Below are 18,820 nucleotides of genomic sequence, written 5' to 3'. Positions count from 1 at the left end.
CCACTCCCAGGTACACCGTTTTACGTAATGGACATCATCAGGAACATGAGAAGCTTCCCATCCATAATGACCCTGAATCCCAGGAGTCCTGTTTCTAGTCATGGTCCTAGAAGAGGAATGGCCCAGCTAAAGGAACAGGTTCCTTTTAGGATACCCGAAGGATTCATGGACAGCAGGACTTTATGAGGACTCATTCATCTGCATTGTCATGGTGCCTCTTGCACTGACCTCATATGAATGTCCAGCGGCATGTGTGTAGATCAATGGAGGCACAGGACGGTACATGAGCAGAACGGTTCAGGAGACTTTCCTGTATCTGCAAGGACTTCTGCACTATATGACTATGTCAGAGCCTTACTTCAGGAGCCGATTTTAGTCAATTTAAGGAAACAACACAGATACAAACCACCCAATGCAGGGACTTCTCTTATTCCTTTCCAGCTGCCATCTGTGTACAAGCCACCTCTCTGTCCTGTGGTATCATGATCTTGAAGATTACAAGTTCTGGCTAAAGCCCTAACATGATGTGAGACTAAATGCCTGCTTTATCTGCGCAAGATCCTGCCTGCCAGTGAACGGATGCTGTCAGGAGAGAAACAGCACTTCGTTTTCTTTAGCAAAATAAGAGGAAATATTTGCCTTTTGATTACAGTTACTGGTGAAAGGTCAGCATGAGCTGCTGATTCACCCTACCCTCTAGAGCTTTCTTTGTAAATGCTTTTATTGTGTTTCCTGGCCACCTTCATTGGTAGAAGACTCATGGCGTGTATATAGTGCCTGACAAGCTGGAGTGGGGCCTACAGAGACATTTTACAGCCAACAGACATCCCTGCAAGCACTGCTTCAATCCAGCCCAATTGCTAAAAGACACTGGCATCCTCTGCTTTTCAGAGGCCAGTGGATGGGATGTGGCCCTCAAACCCCAGGCAAGCTGCTAGTGCTGTCCTCATCTGAGCAAACTTTGGGCATTCTTACCAAGAAGAAAGGCTGGCCAAGAGACAGAGTTAGTCTGTAATAGATCACTAAGTGCCATCTTGAAAAATATACCATCTAAAAAACTTTTCTAGCTACACTAGAAAGACAGAGCTCTACTTACATTTTCCATCTTTATTTTTCTATTAGTTTCTGTTCTCTTCCAGTTGAGGCAAGAAGTTTCAAGACTTTCAAGTATCACCATATGCACATCTCTGTTTGCAAAGATCTCAGTCTTTAGCTGCTTCCCGCATGTAGATGTTGCTATGTTCCTTGTGAGCTGCTTCCACCTTTGCATGGAAAGGGTAGGCAAGGCTGCAGACATCGCAACTTTGGGAAAATTACTTTCATGCAGTGGGAAATATGCAGGATCAAGACTACAGGCCTCTACCCTTTTTAGATGAAGATCTAACCCAGAGATGCCACCCTGAGCCTAGAAAATAAAATTGTACTTTGTTATATTGTGTAATCATGTACAGATATTTTTAATGTAAAAAGAAAAGGTGACATTATTTATTATTTTTTATCAGGAACATGTGGGTTTTTTCATTAAAAGCTTCTAGACCTAGGAGCTTAACATTATATGTATTATTATTTAGTAATATTTCTGTTGCTATGTGACAGGTATTTACTGTAAACAAACAAACATATCCTGCTTTGAACAAACAAAAATGTTGCTCAGTAGGAAAAAAAACTTGTGCATGATAAGAACAACTAGCTTCCTTGCTATGGTGTCTGACTTCTTTAAATACTTCTTCCACATAAAAGTCACTGATAAAGCTTCACATAATTTTTCTTTAAGATTCAAAAGGACACTGAGCAGAAACAGCCCTAATTAGAAGCAACCAGACACTTAGCAATGTAGAAAATTGCTAGCAGTTAGAAAGAGACAAACTATAGCTGTTTGTGGTGATAGGTGCTGATGGGAAGAACATGAACTATCTGAAAAGAGAGGGTGAGACAATTTGAGCCAATTCCTGGTTTATCATTAGGAACAGTTTGGCAATGACCTGTTTTTACAGGGTAGTGTTGCCAAAAGAACTCATTATCCGTTCAACTCTATTGTTAACACCAAAACAGGTGAAAAAAATAGGCCATTATTGAAGGTTTTGGAAAAAAATCTACCCAGGGCCACTTCAGTCCTATGATCTACACACCTCTGTGGAACTGCTCATAGGGGGTTTTGTCTGGATTTGGATATGCAAGACTGCAGAACAGGTTGTCTTGGTTTCACCTCAAGTATCAAATTTCTTAAAGAAATTCTAGAAAAGCTTTCCTCTGTCCCCACTAAAAGGCATCAAAATATTGGTGTGAAATTTCTCAGAGTGATATGGAACCAGCAGCATCGGGATGCTATAGTGATGGTGTTCTTTGTTTCCGTTGTCCTTGAAGTGTTGTTTTCTCCTATATTTCTATGTGCTTTAGTAATATATCTCTTCTTAATTTAAAATGAACTTCTCAACACTGAATTTTACTCATGGGCAACGTTCAGAAGGCTCTATCAATGGGATCAGTAGCTCACTAGCCAAAACGGTCAACAGCTCCAACTGGAAAACAGACTCCAATTCCAAACACCATATTTGAATCAAATACCAAACACGAAATGTGTTCTGTGTCATCTCTGGCTAATTGCTCGTTGGACTCAGTAAATCTGTCATGAAACACCTGGGAGTTCCTGCTTAATAAGTCAATTATCTCAGCAATGCTTCTGTGAACCCAGCAAATGACATTGTCCATCATCAATAATATTAGAATTTCTATGGAAAAGGAGCTGTCTCACAGAAAGGACCAGTACTTGATTTCCTTTGCTAAAGGTAGCTGCTCTTGTAGCCTCTGAGTTCATCATCCCATTGACCATTTTGGCTAGTGGTGTCAGAGTCTTTTCCTGTGCTGAATAATGTGTAACACATTGGCTGTTTCTAAAAATAAAAAATCCTCTATGTACATTGCAGTAAACTCCAGCTCATGCTCATTTCTTGTATTGTTTTCACTCAAAACGTAAGACACTACCAAGTAATACTTTCCACCTGCCTCGCAATATACTCAAATATCTGTAACAGCCAGGGAGAATCTGGCCCCATTGCTCTGACAATACTGATGAGCTCTTGGGTTATAGCACAAGCCTAATGTTTATCTACCAGAGCAATCCTGCCTCCCGCCCCAAGTTCTCGTGAACGCTTTTGCTTCGATTGCTACTGAGCCCTCTCTCTCCCTTGCCTGTGCTGTGTCCACCTCATCTCTCACTATCTGCTCTGAGAGATGCCACTGCTATGGGCATCACGATCAAGATAGGCATTTGCAAATAGGGAGTCAGATATAATTTTGTGCAGCTCTGTTTCTCTGAGTTGCCAGTGAATTTGACTGAAAAAGGATGTTCCCTTCTTCCTTCCTTTCCATCTCTTTCCCATCATCTCTCACAAATTCACTCTAATAACCATATATTTATTCCTTCACATAAATACACTAGAAATCATCAGCAAATTACCACACCACTACATTTATGATCTGGGAACATTTTACAGTTTTTTGAATGCAGTAAGCCTCAGAAGTGTTACGCATGATGCCTGCTGTAGCTGTTCTCTTGGATTACAACTGATTACACTTTCCCTCGCCAGAGAGAATGTGCTAGCAGGACAGCTCGCTAATAAGAAATTGGCTGGCTGGGCCTTTGCTAAACTATCTTCAGGAGGCTGATCTGTCATCACAGTTGTATTTCCATATTTCTGTATTTTCTAGGCTCCAGAAGCATTTCTGAGATCTTGGATGACATTTGTTAGCAGGGCATATGCCCAGACAAGCAAATCCAAAAATGCATTGAGGTTATTTGTGCTGAAAGATGGAAGCAGAGCAACAACAGGCTGACTACTTTCAGAGGCAGATTGAAAACCTAGCCTAACACTAAAACTGTGGGCCATCTGACAGTGTCAGGGTGCACAACACCACCAGGTGAGACATCCTTTCTACTGAGCAGCTTTCCATGTCTCTGGTACTCAGTTTACTCAAATAGAAACGAAGTCACAGTCAAGCTGCAAAGTAAAATTCAGAGACATAATAAACATGCCACCAATGGGAAGCTCCGCAAAACAGGAGCTGCAAGGAAGAGTGCAGAAAAGGCCATAAGCTTTAATTAGCTGATGATCTAGCAAAATTTGGACATGGTGCCTTCAGTCTGATACAGGAACATCTAAAAATTTTGACAGCCTAAGCTCAAGGATGCTGTAAAGAGATGCTGTACATAACACACTTCTACATGTGTATCTCCAACACCATCTGTCATAATTGCCAAGGGCAGCCAGAAGGGAAAGCAGAAATTATAAACGCCTATTTCTTCTCCCTCCAGACAGTAGAGGGAACAAGTCCTCCCCCAAAGAGAATGAGTGCCTGACTGGCTAAGAAAAGGAAGATGGAAAGATCCCGTTTACTCCTAGAACACACTCTTCTGCCACACAAACTTGTACAGCTCCTAAAAGGGAGGATGCCCTGGTCAGAGCAGAATTTTGTAGAAAGAAACCTTGAAAAGAAAGAATTTGGCACAGGGGCACCATGCTAAAGCAGGTGGTACAAACAGACACCTGGATGCTCAATTCATAACCTCATTTGTCCCTCCCAAAATACTCTGACATTTTAGAAAGTCTCCGAGTACCGAAATAATCACAATCAATACGCAGTGTGTACTTAGGAAAAGTAAATGGAAAAGAAATCTTCAATAGCCAAAAGGTGACCAGAAAACCTAATTTTTAAAGGTTAAAACATAGTTTCCATAGGGTCAAAGAACCTATTCTTTAAAATGTTTAAAATTATATAAACAGTTTGTAAAAAGTTTCTGTTCTTATCAAAATTGTCTTAGTCAAAACTAACCCATAGTATTTGTCACAACACAGTGAACCCCTATAAAGCTCATACTACATGTTTCTTTGCAACCTGATAAAATATTAAGACTACAGTGATCCCGTGACACTAGTGGCAAAAAAATTCCCTGCAATTAACAGTTTATACAAGTCTTGTATTATTACTCAGTTACATAAATACCCAAATGCCACTGTTAAAGCAGGGGGAAAAGTACTTTGCATTCCCATCCCTTACTTACCAAAAACTTACAGAAATCAAACATTTAAAACTGACACATACAGGCCATGAATATAAAAACCATACAAAATGTTTGGATTTCAAGCATTCGTAGCACACTCCTGAACACTGTAAAGATTAAAAGGGGATGAAGTTGCCTTTGCTAAATAAGTAGACTTCTTTTTCTTTAGTCTGCCTTGAAGTATTGCTTTTAAAATCAGGATATAGCATGGACTACATGACAGATTTTTTAGCACCTTAACACCATCCAATAATGCATCCTAAGGAATAAGAGAAAATCCTTTATAGATATAGATATATTATTATATAGATATATAGATTATATAGATATCTATTATATAGATAAAGATATTGCTTAGAAGCAATAACAATTTATTATTTTAAAGACAGAAAGAGGAAGGACAGACTACGATTTAAAATCCATTAGTCCGGGCATACAGCATTTCCCACCTTCCCTAGTCTCAACAACTAGTTCCCTTCTACGGACCACTTTTTTTTGAAATTAATACTCCCAGAAAATTGTTTTATTGCCTCTCTGACTGGTAATAAAAAAAAAAGGTTATGTGTGGTTTTTTCAGTCAGGTGAGGCTTTTTAAAAGTTATCTCTAAAAGCACATTCACTTCTATTTCACTAATCTTTCTCCTCCTCAACTGCATGATCACATATGCATACCAAAACAAAGTGCAAAGTAATCATCTTCTCTTTATATTGTATACAAGTCAAAAGTCTGTATTTCACGAGGAGGAAAAATATTGTTCGACCTTTTCCTTCCCTTCCCGATCTCTTTGTCGGTATGTTTACCAATTCTGTTTACCAAGTCACTGTTGCTGTAGAGACTACCAAAAAATGACAGAACTCAACCTGCCCTTTCACAATTCAGGAGAAAGTCTTTTACTATGCTACCAAGATACATAATAGTCACACACATGCAGATGCCTTCAAAGAACTTGACTCTCTGCCACAAAAGCAACAGCAGAGCTTTACAAAGTTCTTATTTCAGGCAGTACTGCCTACAGACTCCAAACCGACATATCTGACAGAGCACACATATTCTGATAAGCTGGTTTGTTGTTGTTGCTTACCTTCTCAGACCAAGCTGTGATTATAAATTTCTTAGAAGTATCACTCTCGAGTGTTAATGCCTTCCGCCGAAGACTGCATGTTCTTAACCTCACCCACAAAACACATAATCCTTTGACCAAGTACAGACAAGTTCAACTACTGCATTCCTAATGGCAAGAACACTATAAACAATTCTAAGGGGCTGTAACCCCACGGCATTTAACATCTTTAAGTGCTCAGCAGATAACTAAAATCCAGAGCCTCATCAACTGGCTTTTTCTTAAATGAGTGCAATTTCCATTACCCTCCCCTGTGGGCTCAGCCCACTGTATCCAACTGGGTCCCCCTCAGCTGAGACCCAGAAGAGAAAAGTTGTGACTTAATAGCTGAATTTTTTAAGTAATGATTTTTATTTTTTTTTAATAGTAACATTTAAGAGTTTGTACAATTTTTGAACTTTATTGATTTTTGCCTGTTATTTTGGGGCTAATAAAACTAACATTGCATATGTGTAATAACATGACAGATGGTTAGTTGAACCACCTCTATTTTTTTGAAGTTTAGGATTAGTTAGCCTGCATGTTTGCTTTCTATACAGAATATTTTAACTTTGCAATAAATTGAACAAAGTCCTCATTTGACATATAAACGTAATTTTATTTTATGTATTTGTCTCCCTCAGGGGGAAAGAATAAAGTTACTATTTATTCCGCAAGCAGTATTAATTATAACATTTTGTTCAGTCTTTTTAGGCGCTCCTTTGACTTTTTAGACCTGTTGTTACGAAGAGTGGCGAACACATTTGTTGGAAAGGTATGGGCCAGTATACTTGTTCCCCAAGAATAAACTGCTAATGAATTTTATGACAGAAATCTTTTCATTGAATCCTTTAATTGGATTATGTTGTTCTGTGTTGGCGAGCTTTCCTAGCACAGCAAGTCACGTGGCTCATTCAAGTGCCAGGAAGAAGGAGAGCTGTATGCTCCAGCCTTGGCTTCGTGTCACCTCCTCTCCTTACCCTCTGCCTCTTCTCCTACGCTGTATGTGAGCAATGTGTACCGTGCTTTCTCAGAGTTTCGCTTATATCATGGATATAAGCGAATCACGGGTAAGCACCCGTGTTTTCTCCTGAAAGGAGGAAACTTGTGTGGTTACCATAAAAAAGGGCGAGTGGGATTAGGCTGGAGGACTTTTTCGGGTAATGATTGAGCACGCTCTAGCTTCTCCAGGTAGATAGGAAAATAGTACATGCATCAGCTCTGCAGAATGTGTACTGTAAGCACAGAGTAAGAGCAAGGGGACTATAGGGTCTCCAGAGAAAGCTCTGAAGAGCTCATGCAGCTCCATAGTCACCTTTCAGCCCCTCAAGGTGCTCCTGAGAAAGGGAACAGGAACAACGAGGAGCTGACTTGATTTATGCCAGAGTGTGTATGTGTGCATTTAAAAAACAAAACAGAACAAAAAAACCACAACATACAACACTCCGCCCCTCCAAATGAAAACCAAACATGTCTTGCATTAAAATCTGCTTATCATACAATTTTTGGTTGTTATGATGTGCTCTCTGCTGTTCTTTGAGCATGTGTTGAGGTTTAGAACTCGTACACCTAAGAATTTCAGAGGTGAATTTCCAGGAAAGCAAAATTACTAATCTTAACTTTTTCCTTTGTCTTACTATTAATATAGTACAGGAAATAGTTTTTCCATTTCAGGAAAGCAGGTGTCTTTACAAACATATTTTTAAATAACTTTTTAAATGTGATAGGTAGATGTATGTCTGAAAAGTAGATTATAATTCTTTTAGATTGAAGAAGGAAGTGAGCCCTTTATAGGAAGTGGAATTATGTCATCAGTGTGCTTAAGCATTTTTTTAGCACAGAGATCAATCACAGCATATCTCAAAATCACCTGTCTTCTTCAAAAACTGCTGTTATTGTTTAGAGGGCAACACAGACACGCATCATTAACGGTAAATGCAGCATCAAAGACAGAAAAATTAAAAGCTCAAACACAAGGAAGAGTAATAACTATATAAAGTATTTCCAACATGGGGATTACAAACTAGATGTGAGTAAACAATATGATATCCCTAAAAAATTAATGCTGAGCACAGCCATTGGAACAGGTTACTGGAAAGGCAGATGCACTATTGGAGGCTTTTAAGAATTTGTTAAACCAACATACACCGTAAGTAACCTCAATTTACTTGATTAATCCAGATGCACTTAATCTTGATTCAAAATTTGATCTGTTCTTCTGTAATATAGTTCCCTTCCTTACTTCCACTGAAGCCATTACTAAAACCCACAAATGTAATGAAAGCAGAAAGACACAGGAATGGACCCAATGATGCACAAATGACTCCCTCTCCCCATTCTAACAAGTTTCCTTTGCTTTTAGAATAACCTGGCAAATTACAGGTCATAAACATTCTTTCTTCCCAGGGTCTAGTACAGAAACTTCTCTCTTCCTTAGTAATTAACATGGCCTCAGAATGTGGGATCTGCCTTTTTTCAGAAAGATCAGAGATTGTCCCCAACCAGAAGCATGAAGTTGGACAGCAGGAAGTCATTATTCCTAAGGATACCAAAAAAACCCTCTTTTTTTTGGCCTGGTCAGGAGGCAAAAAAATTCTCATTACATTCTCATCCATGAAACAAATAGGTTATTTTGAGGTCAGCAGTTCTCCACTGCATCCTCACCTCAACTTGGGTGAGATTAGTAAAGACAAGTGGGTCTTTCTCCTCCACCTCTTGCAGTTAAGGAATGACCTGCCTTCCTAGGTCATCCAGCAGTCAGAAAATCACAGGTGCTCAGCAGCAACATACAGTTATCCCACTTTTGTTTCTGCAATGTTATTAACCATCTTGAGTGATGAGAAAACTCTGCTTTGGACTGCAAATATTAAGGCATCTAAGGACGGGCAGCACATGTTCTGTGTTGTGGAATATGGCTCTATTCAACATAATGGGGATAAATAATATTAAGAGCTCCGTGTTTTTGCCCTCTAAAGAATTCTTAACACAGTTTGGAGAGGCAGAGAAACATAAAGCTCTCACAGTGTAAGACAAAGATTTCCTCAATGTGACAGAAACCATGGAGATAAAGTGTTCCTTCATAAAAGCAGACAGTATTTCTGCCTACAGAAGGAGATCTAACAAATAACTACACTATCATCTTGGGAAATAAAATCAGAACAAAAGTATGTATCAAGAAAAGGGAGTCATACGAAATCCTTCTGGTGTTTGGGAACTATGGCTGACTGAGTTTTTGGTTGCCATCCACACCTCAGCTGCTCAAGAAAAACTTATTCAAAATAGGCCTAGGAAGATAGAAGCATGTTAAATGTCTCAACTGTCTGAAAGTACCAAGTGTGTGCAATTTCCACACTTAAAGAATAGCAATTAAAATCTGATCTTTCAACTACGAACTCAGAATCCAACAGGTTCATTAGTATTCAAATAAGGTACTAGATTTTTTTTAAGTATTGCTAGAGATGGGACATGTATGCCAGACACGCATCATTACAATTCAGACACATTTGAAAATACAATTCTTGTTTTTTAAAAATATTTGCCTGTATTATTAGTACTTGATTATCCCATGAAATTGCAGTCCTAAATTTCCCAAATGTTATGGAAATCTTTTCTTATTAAAATTAAAACATAAAATTATTTTTAGTAGCTCCCTGGAAAAGATTAAGAAAAGCAATAACGGATTTTAGCTGAAACACAATGTGATAATAATTAGTAAGACAGTAAAGAAAAGGTGGGGGTTTTTGGTAACTAACTGGAAAAAGTAAAGAGCTTTCCATGGAGACTGTAAATACAGAAAGAAGGAAAAGTAATGACACTTGCTTAGAAGACCGTAAAATTATAGCACTTTTAAAAGTAGGCTAACATACAATATTGCAAATCGCATATTTCTGAAAACAAACATGAGTATACACAGTATCTTACCTGTACAGTAGGAACATCTGTAAATGCCTTAATAAAATCACCATCATCCACAGCTCCAGCTCCTGCTTCTTTAGAGGAATCTACATAAATGTAAAATACTGTTAAACAGTACATAATGTACATGAAGGTTTTCAAACTGACATAAGCATCTTTCACAATACCTGTTTCCAAACATTTAATATAACTTACAAAAATCCTGAACATTTCTCATGCATAAAATTGCAAGACCTTGAACTCTGATTTCACCATGAATAACAAAAGTTAAACTTCTATTTTCTCCACAAATTAACAACTCTGAACAGTTTCCAATTTGACAAAGTTAATTGTTTCATTTTATTATTGTTATTTTTGTGTTTAATTGGAAAAATGTTTAGTACAACAATCCTCTAGTAGCTGTAGTAGCCAGTACAGAATTCTGAGACCTGCATCCTGATAATACAAATGTTCCCAAATAAAGCATACAATTTCAAATTATTTACCAAAGCAAGAGTAATTTGTCATTAAATGGAATTCCTCTGGATGAATTTTCACCTTAACACGTGCTGCAAGCAATCATTCCCACAATGCATAGTAGGCCTACACAATCCCTTTACCTTGTGCTTCCCAATATTTTCCCGAGGAGCTAAGATGTATGAGGTGCATTTCTCAGTCTCAAAACTCCAAGAACTCCAACAAAGAAAGCAAGGACATGGTGAAGGGAATGTTGTGTTGGAGCAAAATCTGAACTCCACTTCTTCTCAGAGCACTCATCCCCATGTGGGTATTCCACAGTGGGACTCCAGGATTGCTATTGCCTGGAGGAAGGTCTCAAGAACCTTCCAGACACATTGCTAAAAAACTATCAAACCAAAACTATTTTCTCTCCAAAAGCTTCCATGACAGCTATGCAACTAGTAGGGCAGTTATTTCTGTGCAAGGTAAATGATGGACCTGTTCTCACATAACAGGCAATGATTGCCCCAGATCCCAAGCAAAAGGATCAGGGAAGAAGACCAACAGGTAACCTGCTGGTTTCACACTGGCATACGCTTGCCAAATTTCATGAAAACTTAGGCAACTCTAAAAAATAAAATAATTTGGAAACAGTGTCTGGATTTCACTTTCTTGCAAATACTAGGATTACCAAGAAAGCCTTGTTTTTAAAGGAATGAACTCCTTTAAAAACTCCTTGCTTGCAAATCAAAGAATGAGGTCATGAGACCCAAGCTGTGCTACAAGCCTAAAACTCCAAGTACAAGGTGAAGCTTGGCAGAATCCTTAAGTATCTTCAGTAATTGAATCAGGCAGATAATATGTCAAGACAGGTTAACTGCGTGGAGATAATCAGTCCAGTAGAACATTTCCTTCTTGAGAGGAAATAAAAAATTCGTTACAGCAAATGAGCACTCAGGAAGAAGGGTCTTGTCTCAACTCTGAAAGAGTGAGGCCAACAGGATAAATGGCAGAATGTCCTCCCTAACTTGCAGAGCACAGCAGGCATCTATTTTACTAACTACAGAACAAATAAAAAACAAAATGAAAAAGCAGTTAAGGCTGAGTGGTCAGCTAAAACAAAAAGCTAGGACTTCTTGACAAATGAAACCCTTGGTGGCTGCGCTCTTCAAAAATGTTGCACAGTTTACAGTCCCTGATCTCCTGTTTATAGCGCAGGGAATTATGTCTGCTGTGTTTGCATACTTGTGCAGATCGGAAACATGAGGGTCCACTACCACTACAAATTTGATGGCAAACTTATTAGATCTCAACACCCCTATGCAGAACAAAATCTCTCACAGGCCTTCGTGGCTGCTTAGTGTAAAAGTGTGAAGCAATAACTGGATGATACAGGCTCTGCAAATGTCAGTGCTTGAGGCAGTCAGCAGCTGCGTTTCTTAGTGAGATGTATGGAGATACGGCTGCAGCCCAAGTGTACTACCAGGTCATGCTCATAAACACCATGCAGAGAGATGAATCCTTATGGGGAAATGTCCATTCCACATTTATCCTTCACAGTTCCTTCAGCACTGAATATATTTCAGTTTTTAGTCTTGGAGAGGGCAATTAAAAAAAAAAGGGAGAAACAGTATCTCAGCAGAACAATTAGAAAAATGCTGCCAATAAATTTTCAGAACCCTTTTCATGTAGTTCAGAAACGTAATACATGACCTGCTCCTATTGCAGGATCTGATGTCTACCTAAGCACAATAAGAAATGAAGGTATTTACCGCAGTGGCTTAAAAATGAGGGCAATAGCTTGCATTTGCATTACATCGCAGAACATTGCCCTTATGCACACACTCCAGTTGCAGTGCGTTAGCAGAGCTGAGAAGGGGCTGACAGTGCAAACAGTGGGACTGACAGTGTTGGAGCAGAGGGGTATTTGTAGAGATGCGTGGGAAGCCCTTACTCGCTTCTCACCCACGCGGTGCGAATGTGGGATCATGGTGCCTGGCTCCAGTCTACATTTTCCACATTCAGCTTGTTTGAAGGCTAAAATATCGCCCCCGATCTCAATACAGAAGCTTCAAAGAGAGGCCATGCACAGAGTATGCACGTGCAGAGGACTTGAACAGAAAAAACCAAACGCATCACACTGAAAACCTCTTTCTCAATGCTCTGTTCTCTGCACATTTCTAGACACAAGCAGATAGCAGGGCACATACAAATGCCATTTTCTTACAGAGATATTATTGTATTAATGAGCTTAATTCATTACTGGTTATGATTTACTTGCAATTGTAGGAACCCCCACCTTGGCTTAGCATGTCTACCTGAAGGATTCTCAGGTTTGAGGGGCACTGTGATGCTGGTCTAGCTTGCAGAGTGAGTGCAATCAAAACGGACTCACATGAGCAATGACAACCATTGTTAGGGCCATCTTGATTTTGAGCAGTATGAATTCCTGGCTCCAGAGAGTCTCTTTCTTTTTGCAAACTCTGGTCCTCCATGAGTCTCTGTTATAACAAAGGACACATCAGTGAGAATGTACATTGGAAATGTGTTAGGTAACCACTGAAAACTTGAATTTGAGTCAGAGCTGAGAGGGCTAAATGATACTCACCTTGCCTTTGACTTCAGCACACTTCAAAATGGCTTTTCTTTTACCCTGCCTTCTCTTACTGTCACCTAAATGGGATCAAGAGCTCTGTGAATAATCAGTAATAGTGTATTAGTTGTAGTTAAAAGTTTTTGTGCATCTCAAAATACCTCTTAATTTAGGTATTACTAGCAAATATCTTCAACCTAAAGATCATATGACCAAAGGATTGGGGCTTTTAAAATTGAATACACTCAAAAATGTCTCTGCTCAGCAAAGATGAGGAAGAATCAAAAGGTATTTAAGGTATTTATTGCTGTCAGCCTGACTTAATAGTGTGCAACAGAACTAACCAATTGGGCCCAAATCGTGTCCATTTAATTCCTAGCACAGATGAAAAATACATAACAACGCCAGTAAAATGATGGTTTCTTGGAGCAGGCCGCGCACATACGGCAGACTCTGAGTCATTCTGAAGAGTTTTCCTCACCCATCTTCATAAACACGAAAGCCAAAGAGAGCATTTTCATTCTTTAACTGTCAACTGTAAATCCTTCAGTGGTTTAGGATCCAATCTTTTTCTCTCCATTAGATTTCCTGAGCCATCTCTGAGTACTGTCATGCCAAAAGGCAATAAATCTGTTGGGTTTTTTCTACTAATATGAACTCAATAAAAATATACAAAAGCTTTTAGTTCTTTCAATTTTTGTATAGCTTAAATATTCCTGAATCAAAAATAATCACATATTCACTCAGCATCTTATAAAGACTTACCTTACCACAGGAACTTTCTCACATAATTAAAAAACCAGATATAATTTAAGTAGAATTTACCCAGTATCTGAGTTCCTCTACTTCCTGTTAAACTGAACTGAAATTGCCTATGCTATTAGGAAATTTAGTAGATTTCCTGTCAAATATATGCTTATTACTTAAAGGATTTCAAAGGGTTGGCAGAAGAGCCTAACATTATTTTAGCATACGTTATTTGACAATTTACAGAATTCTGTCATTTTTTAATGATTTTCATTGATCTTCTGAAGTTCTTGAAATCAATCATTAAAAAAAAACAAACGAGAGAAACCCTAAGTATCTTTCCTGGACCCCAAGAGAATGGGAATGCAATGCTAGCTGATCCTTACACAAGAGCTGTAGTGCCACAGTCTGTACTCTCTAAGAAACTGTCGTGGTTTGGGCTTCCCAATCCTCTGGGACAAGAGGAAAATTTATTTCCTTTCTAAGTAGCACACTTGACTTCCTTGAAGCTGTCTTCCAGGTCAAGATTAGAGAGGCTCCTCATGAGGACCTCCAGCTGCTATGGGGTATGTTTCCGTCAGGCAATGATCCAGACAGAGTATCAGAATTAAATTCCTCCCAGCAGCCTGAGTAATGAATCTGTTTTCATATTCCTGACAGCTGAATCCCAACCGTCAACGAGGGCTCTTGACATAATGAATATCTGAAAGGGCTGCCAAACTGTATCAACGGGCATCTTCATATCACTAATCTGTAAATCCAACCCTATTCAAGGGGCATCCCTCTATCTATATAAACCAGAAAACACAAAGGAGAGTGTAGAGCCTTACTGCAATAACCACTGCCAGTGACTGAGCAACAGCTATTAATTCAGGGGTTACTTTAAGGACTGTATAGATTAACACAGATACGTTTGCTCCAGACCAGTTTCCATAACTGTGCAACACTATTACACTCGATCATTACTCTCTTTGAAAGAGTGACTTCACTTGCTACCACCTTTACAGCCCTCAATGGCAGTCCCAAGATCATTACTGGTAATCATCTTCACTCAGAAATTCAAGCTGTGAACATCTGTGCTCCTCTTGCATAAGCTATGAGCAGCCAAGAGAGGAGTTACCTACCCCTGAGAGCCTACATCGAGTTCTGCGTCACCAGCGCTGGCTCCCTGTGGACAAATCGCTTCCCATTTCAAACTGCCAAATTTTTTGCCCTTTGCTAGACCAGGCATGTTTAAACCAATAACCTCCACTTGTTTGCCCCCTTCCTTGCCCAACTAGCGAGTTGGAAAGAGGAGTGCAGCAAATCCGGCGTCCAACTTTAACATAAAATCTGTGATTTTTGTCTCTGCTCCTGGAGGAGGAAGAGACTGATAGATAGTCAGATAGATAGATAGGAGATTACATCAGGAAACATCCTTAAGCAGAAATCCACCTCAGTTACAGAGCTGGCCAGCACAGACCACCAAGAAACATCATCTTATGTTTAGAAAACTGAGTGAAAATGTTGCTGCTCGTTTTTATGGCAGAAGTGTGGCTCTGATCTAATAAGCCCTGAAAGATGACCCCTGTCCCCTCTCCTCAAACGGCAGCAGCCAAAGCAGGACTGTCATTATGGTCTCTGACTATCACCCTCAGACCCTTGTCTGCATACCTCCAGTTCAGCCACAGGTTTGGCAGCTTGTCCTCAGAGCATAATTATATGTAGCAGATAATCCCTGCCACCTCCCTCTTCTATACCAGAGCTCCAATGTACAGCTTTTCCTGTCTCCTTTACAGCTCTATTTGTAAAGGCTCACATCCAAACTGCCGACCACCATGGGAAATACTTGCTGAAGGAGAAAGCTGACCTGTCCCCTGCTTCTGCTTTTGATCCATCTGTCCTGTGGAAGCAAGGACATTTTTTAACAGCCCATCCTGCCAATGCTGAATATTTTCTTGAAAATGACTGTTCTGCAAGCACCTTCCTTACCAGAAATACTTCCATTTCTCCGGTACCTCTTCTTCAGAATGGCCTGTCCCTGAAAGTTGGGAGCTGCTGTGGGTCTTCATAAATGAAGCACTTCAAAACAATGAGTCATTGTACTGAAAGCTCACAGCCAAAGGTTTTCTTCTGGGATGAAGACAGGTTTTGGGGTGGTACTTCCAGAGAAGTTAAGTGCTTCTTGTGCTGCTTTGCTAACATGTTTCATCCTCCTCCCTCACCTTTCTTTGGAAGCGTGTGATACAGTGGGACTGGCTAAATGAAGGTCACCACCCACAGTTCAGACTGGGCAGTTCCCAACACTGGAACGTCTCCTTACCCCTCGTCACAAACAAAGTGCACCTATGCATTCATACATGTCCTCACGCTCTCATATTAAATGGTGTGTTTCCAGTTTAGGTAACTCCCTTGGAGACATCATATCATAGGAAGCAAAAGTTCTTCCCTGCAAACTCAAAGCAGGTGGTTTAGGTCTGTAACAAGTCTGCAGTGGAGAAAGCTTATCTCATCTCAACACTTAATGACCGTTAATGAGCTAATGAAAACTCTCTAGTTGATGAGGCACTAGTTTTGGCTGTCCTGTTGTCACATGTAGTGCACACATGTACATACAAATGCCCTGTCTTCGCCCTGACGAAGGATTAAGCTTGAATTGCTTGAACTAGTAACGTGGAGCAGAAATCCTGGGCGAGGGCAGGAGTCTGCAGCTGCTTCTAACACACTGAAGAGCTTTGACACTACAGTGAGGGTAGAGGCCAAATTCCTATCTCCATCAACTCCTTATAGCTTTTCCTCAAATAAAAAACATACCTTCAATCCTTTTCTTTTCAAAACCCAAACACTAATTTTGTCTTTCTCCTAAATCGGAGAAAAAAGCAAGAACCGGCACACTGCCCATCTCTGAGACACGATGCTTTGTGCTCCCCTCTCCGTAGCGCCCACATCCCAAGCATGCTTTCTGCTTTATCTGTTTAACCTTATGTACTCTCCAGATGACGTGTCTCAGCCACTTGAGCAACTCACAGCCATGACCACCACATCGTCTTTCAGGAAGAGCTGTTACCCTTACTTGGTGTGGGGAAAAAGAGGCTCAAAGCAAGCGCTTGCCTGCAGCAGCACAAGTTGCCTCAGACTCGCTTTCCAGTTAGCGGAGAGCTAGTCAAGACCTGCCTTTGGCCAGCAGAATTAGGCCCTGGAAGCGCTTATTCCTTTTCACTGACTGTAAGAGGAGACCCCTCTGACTAGTGCGTCTGCACTATAGGCATATAAATCTAACAAAGGTACAACCCACCCAGGAAATCTATTGTTAAGTCAGAGCTAAGCTAGGGAAGAGAATCCTTCCTGTTTCTTTCCCTGAAGCCACATGCATACAAAGCATATGAAGGAAGCAGGGGACAGAAATTACACATTCGTATCAGAGCTTCCTTTGTCATTTTCCTTACCTATCAGATTAAATGTTTGCAAAGCTGCCTTTGAACTCTTGCTTTGATATCCAGATGCAAATATAACTGTTTGTTAAGTGGGCTGTAAATGGATTTCATAGTTCATTCCAAAGCTGCCACATACGAGCACAGTAAAGCTGAAAGCCCCAGTTGAGAGTTTTCTTTGTTGTAGAAAGATGAACAGAGCAGGACCACTCAGCCATCTTATTTGCAGTGATAGCAGCCTGCTCCTCCTGCCAGAGACCAAAAGAGAGGTGTCAGACTGGACTTCAGTGTGAAGAGGGAAGCCTGTCACATACAGACAGAAGGCATCTGGGCTGCTTCCTGAGCAAAGTTTAACAACTTGGCAGACCAATGGAAACCCCTTCTTGCCCTCCAGGACTTGACATGGCAACTGAATAACTGACTGCCCCAAAAGGAAATAAAATGGAGAGACAGGGGGAAGCTCAGGCACAAAAGATCACCTCTCTTTACAACCTGGAAGCTGCAAACCAGAATTTCTCAAGCCCGGTATCTCTACATCTGTGTCTATAAATGTGGTGACAGTTTTCCAAATGGTGTACAGGATCTTCTGGAGACATAGGTAGGACTTAAGAAAATGAAAGAGACATGAAGTATCACCTTTTCTAGATACTACATTAAACTCTCTTAAAAGAGATCGTTAAAACACTCTGTGGCATGCAGGAGATTTGGCATGGTGCAATACATAATACTTTTAAATGTTTAAATATAGTCTATTGTACCTTTTGTGACCTCCTGGAATCAAGTTGCTTAAGCACCAAAAAAAAGGAAAGGAAGTGATTGATTTTTACTTAGTTTACCTAGAGCTCTGAGGGAAGGGTATTTATTTATTTATATCAGCTGTTCTTTGCTGATCTTAGCGCAAGAAGGAGTTATGCAGCCATGTCATGAAAAGGACTTGCATCTCACACAAGGAAGTGAAAATTGTTTCTGAAAGAGAAAAAAGTCAAGTTCCATTTAAAGTAAAACAAGAGAACAATTCGTGATCGTAAATTACTTCATTCTAAGCCTCAGTTTCCCCTACGTGGTAAAAAACCTTATGCCAGAATTTCACAAAAATACATAAAAATCCGCAAGTTTGTAAGAGATATTGCTTTATATAGAAAGTGCTCCTGAAACCAGCCCTTGCACATGAACCTGCCTCCCAAGAAACTGCATTTAAGCTGGGGCTCAGTTATGCAAAGACAGTTCGCTATGACAACGCCAGCTTTTACATCCCGTTAGCGCTACCCTTGCCCGCCCGAGTAACGCGGGGCGCGGAAGGGAGACGCTCCGCCCGCCCGCCAGCTCCCCCCGCCGCCCGGTGCGCAGCGGGGACGCGCCTGCCCGGGGGAGGCGGCGGAGGAGGAGGCGGAGCAGCGGGGCGGCCAGCGAGCCGTGAGCCCCGCGCCGGCAGCGCCGCCCGCCGGGGGCCGCGCAGAGCCACGGCCCCGTCCGCCATCGGCGACCGGCAGCGGCCAAAGCGAGCCAAGCCGCGCCGGGCCGCACACCCTGGCCGCGCACGGAGCAGCGTGAGAGCCAC

At 40.6% G+C, this 18,820-nt stretch overlaps 2 protein-coding genes and 1 long non-coding RNA gene across 10 annotated transcripts in view; 1 reads left to right on the top strand and 2 right to left on the bottom strand.

The window, feature by feature from the left end:
- Positions 1-2,987, top strand: part of HTR4 (5-hydroxytryptamine receptor 4) — a 139,321-nt gene extending 136,334 nt beyond the window's left edge. For all 4 annotated transcript variants that reach the window (XR_010072868.1, XM_063348680.1, XM_063348678.1 and 1 more), the window contains one exon: positions 11-2,987. Coding sequence is in view for 2 of the 4 variants with exons in the window: in XM_063348680.1 (XP_063204750.1) it covers positions 11-98 (88 nt within the window). In the remaining 2 variants the exon portion in view is untranslated. The remainder of the gene's footprint in view (positions 1-10) is intronic.
- LOC134521775 (uncharacterized) lies at positions 1,278-13,255 on the bottom strand. The gene is made up of 4 exons (XR_010072870.1): positions 13,121-13,255; positions 12,908-13,013; positions 10,081-10,160; positions 1,278-1,405 (listed from the first exon to the last, which is right to left on the bottom strand). It is a non-coding gene; the product is annotated as an uncharacterized LOC134521775 (long non-coding RNA).
- Positions 13,256-17,390: 4,135 nt separating this feature from the next.
- FBXO38 (F-box protein 38) overlaps positions 17,391-18,820 on the bottom strand; it is a 29,419-nt gene continuing 27,989 nt past the window's right edge. For 4 of the 5 annotated variants that reach the window (XM_063348670.1, XM_063348671.1, XM_063348673.1 and 1 more), the window contains one exon: positions 18,099-18,228. The gene's annotated coding sequence lies outside the window, so the exon portion shown is untranslated. Of the gene's footprint in view, positions 17,511-18,098; positions 18,229-18,820 lie in introns of those variants that run through there. The other variant, XM_063348672.1, reaches the window with a different exon arrangement.

The sequence above is a fragment of the Chroicocephalus ridibundus genome, chromosome 11 (genome assembly GCF_963924245.1).
Source record: "Chroicocephalus ridibundus chromosome 11, bChrRid1.1, whole genome shotgun sequence".
Taxonomy (NCBI): Eukaryota; Metazoa; Chordata; class Aves; order Charadriiformes; family Laridae; genus Chroicocephalus; species Chroicocephalus ridibundus.
The sequence above is the reverse complement of the archived record's forward strand: the minus strand, read 5'-3'. Positions and strand labels throughout refer to the sequence as shown.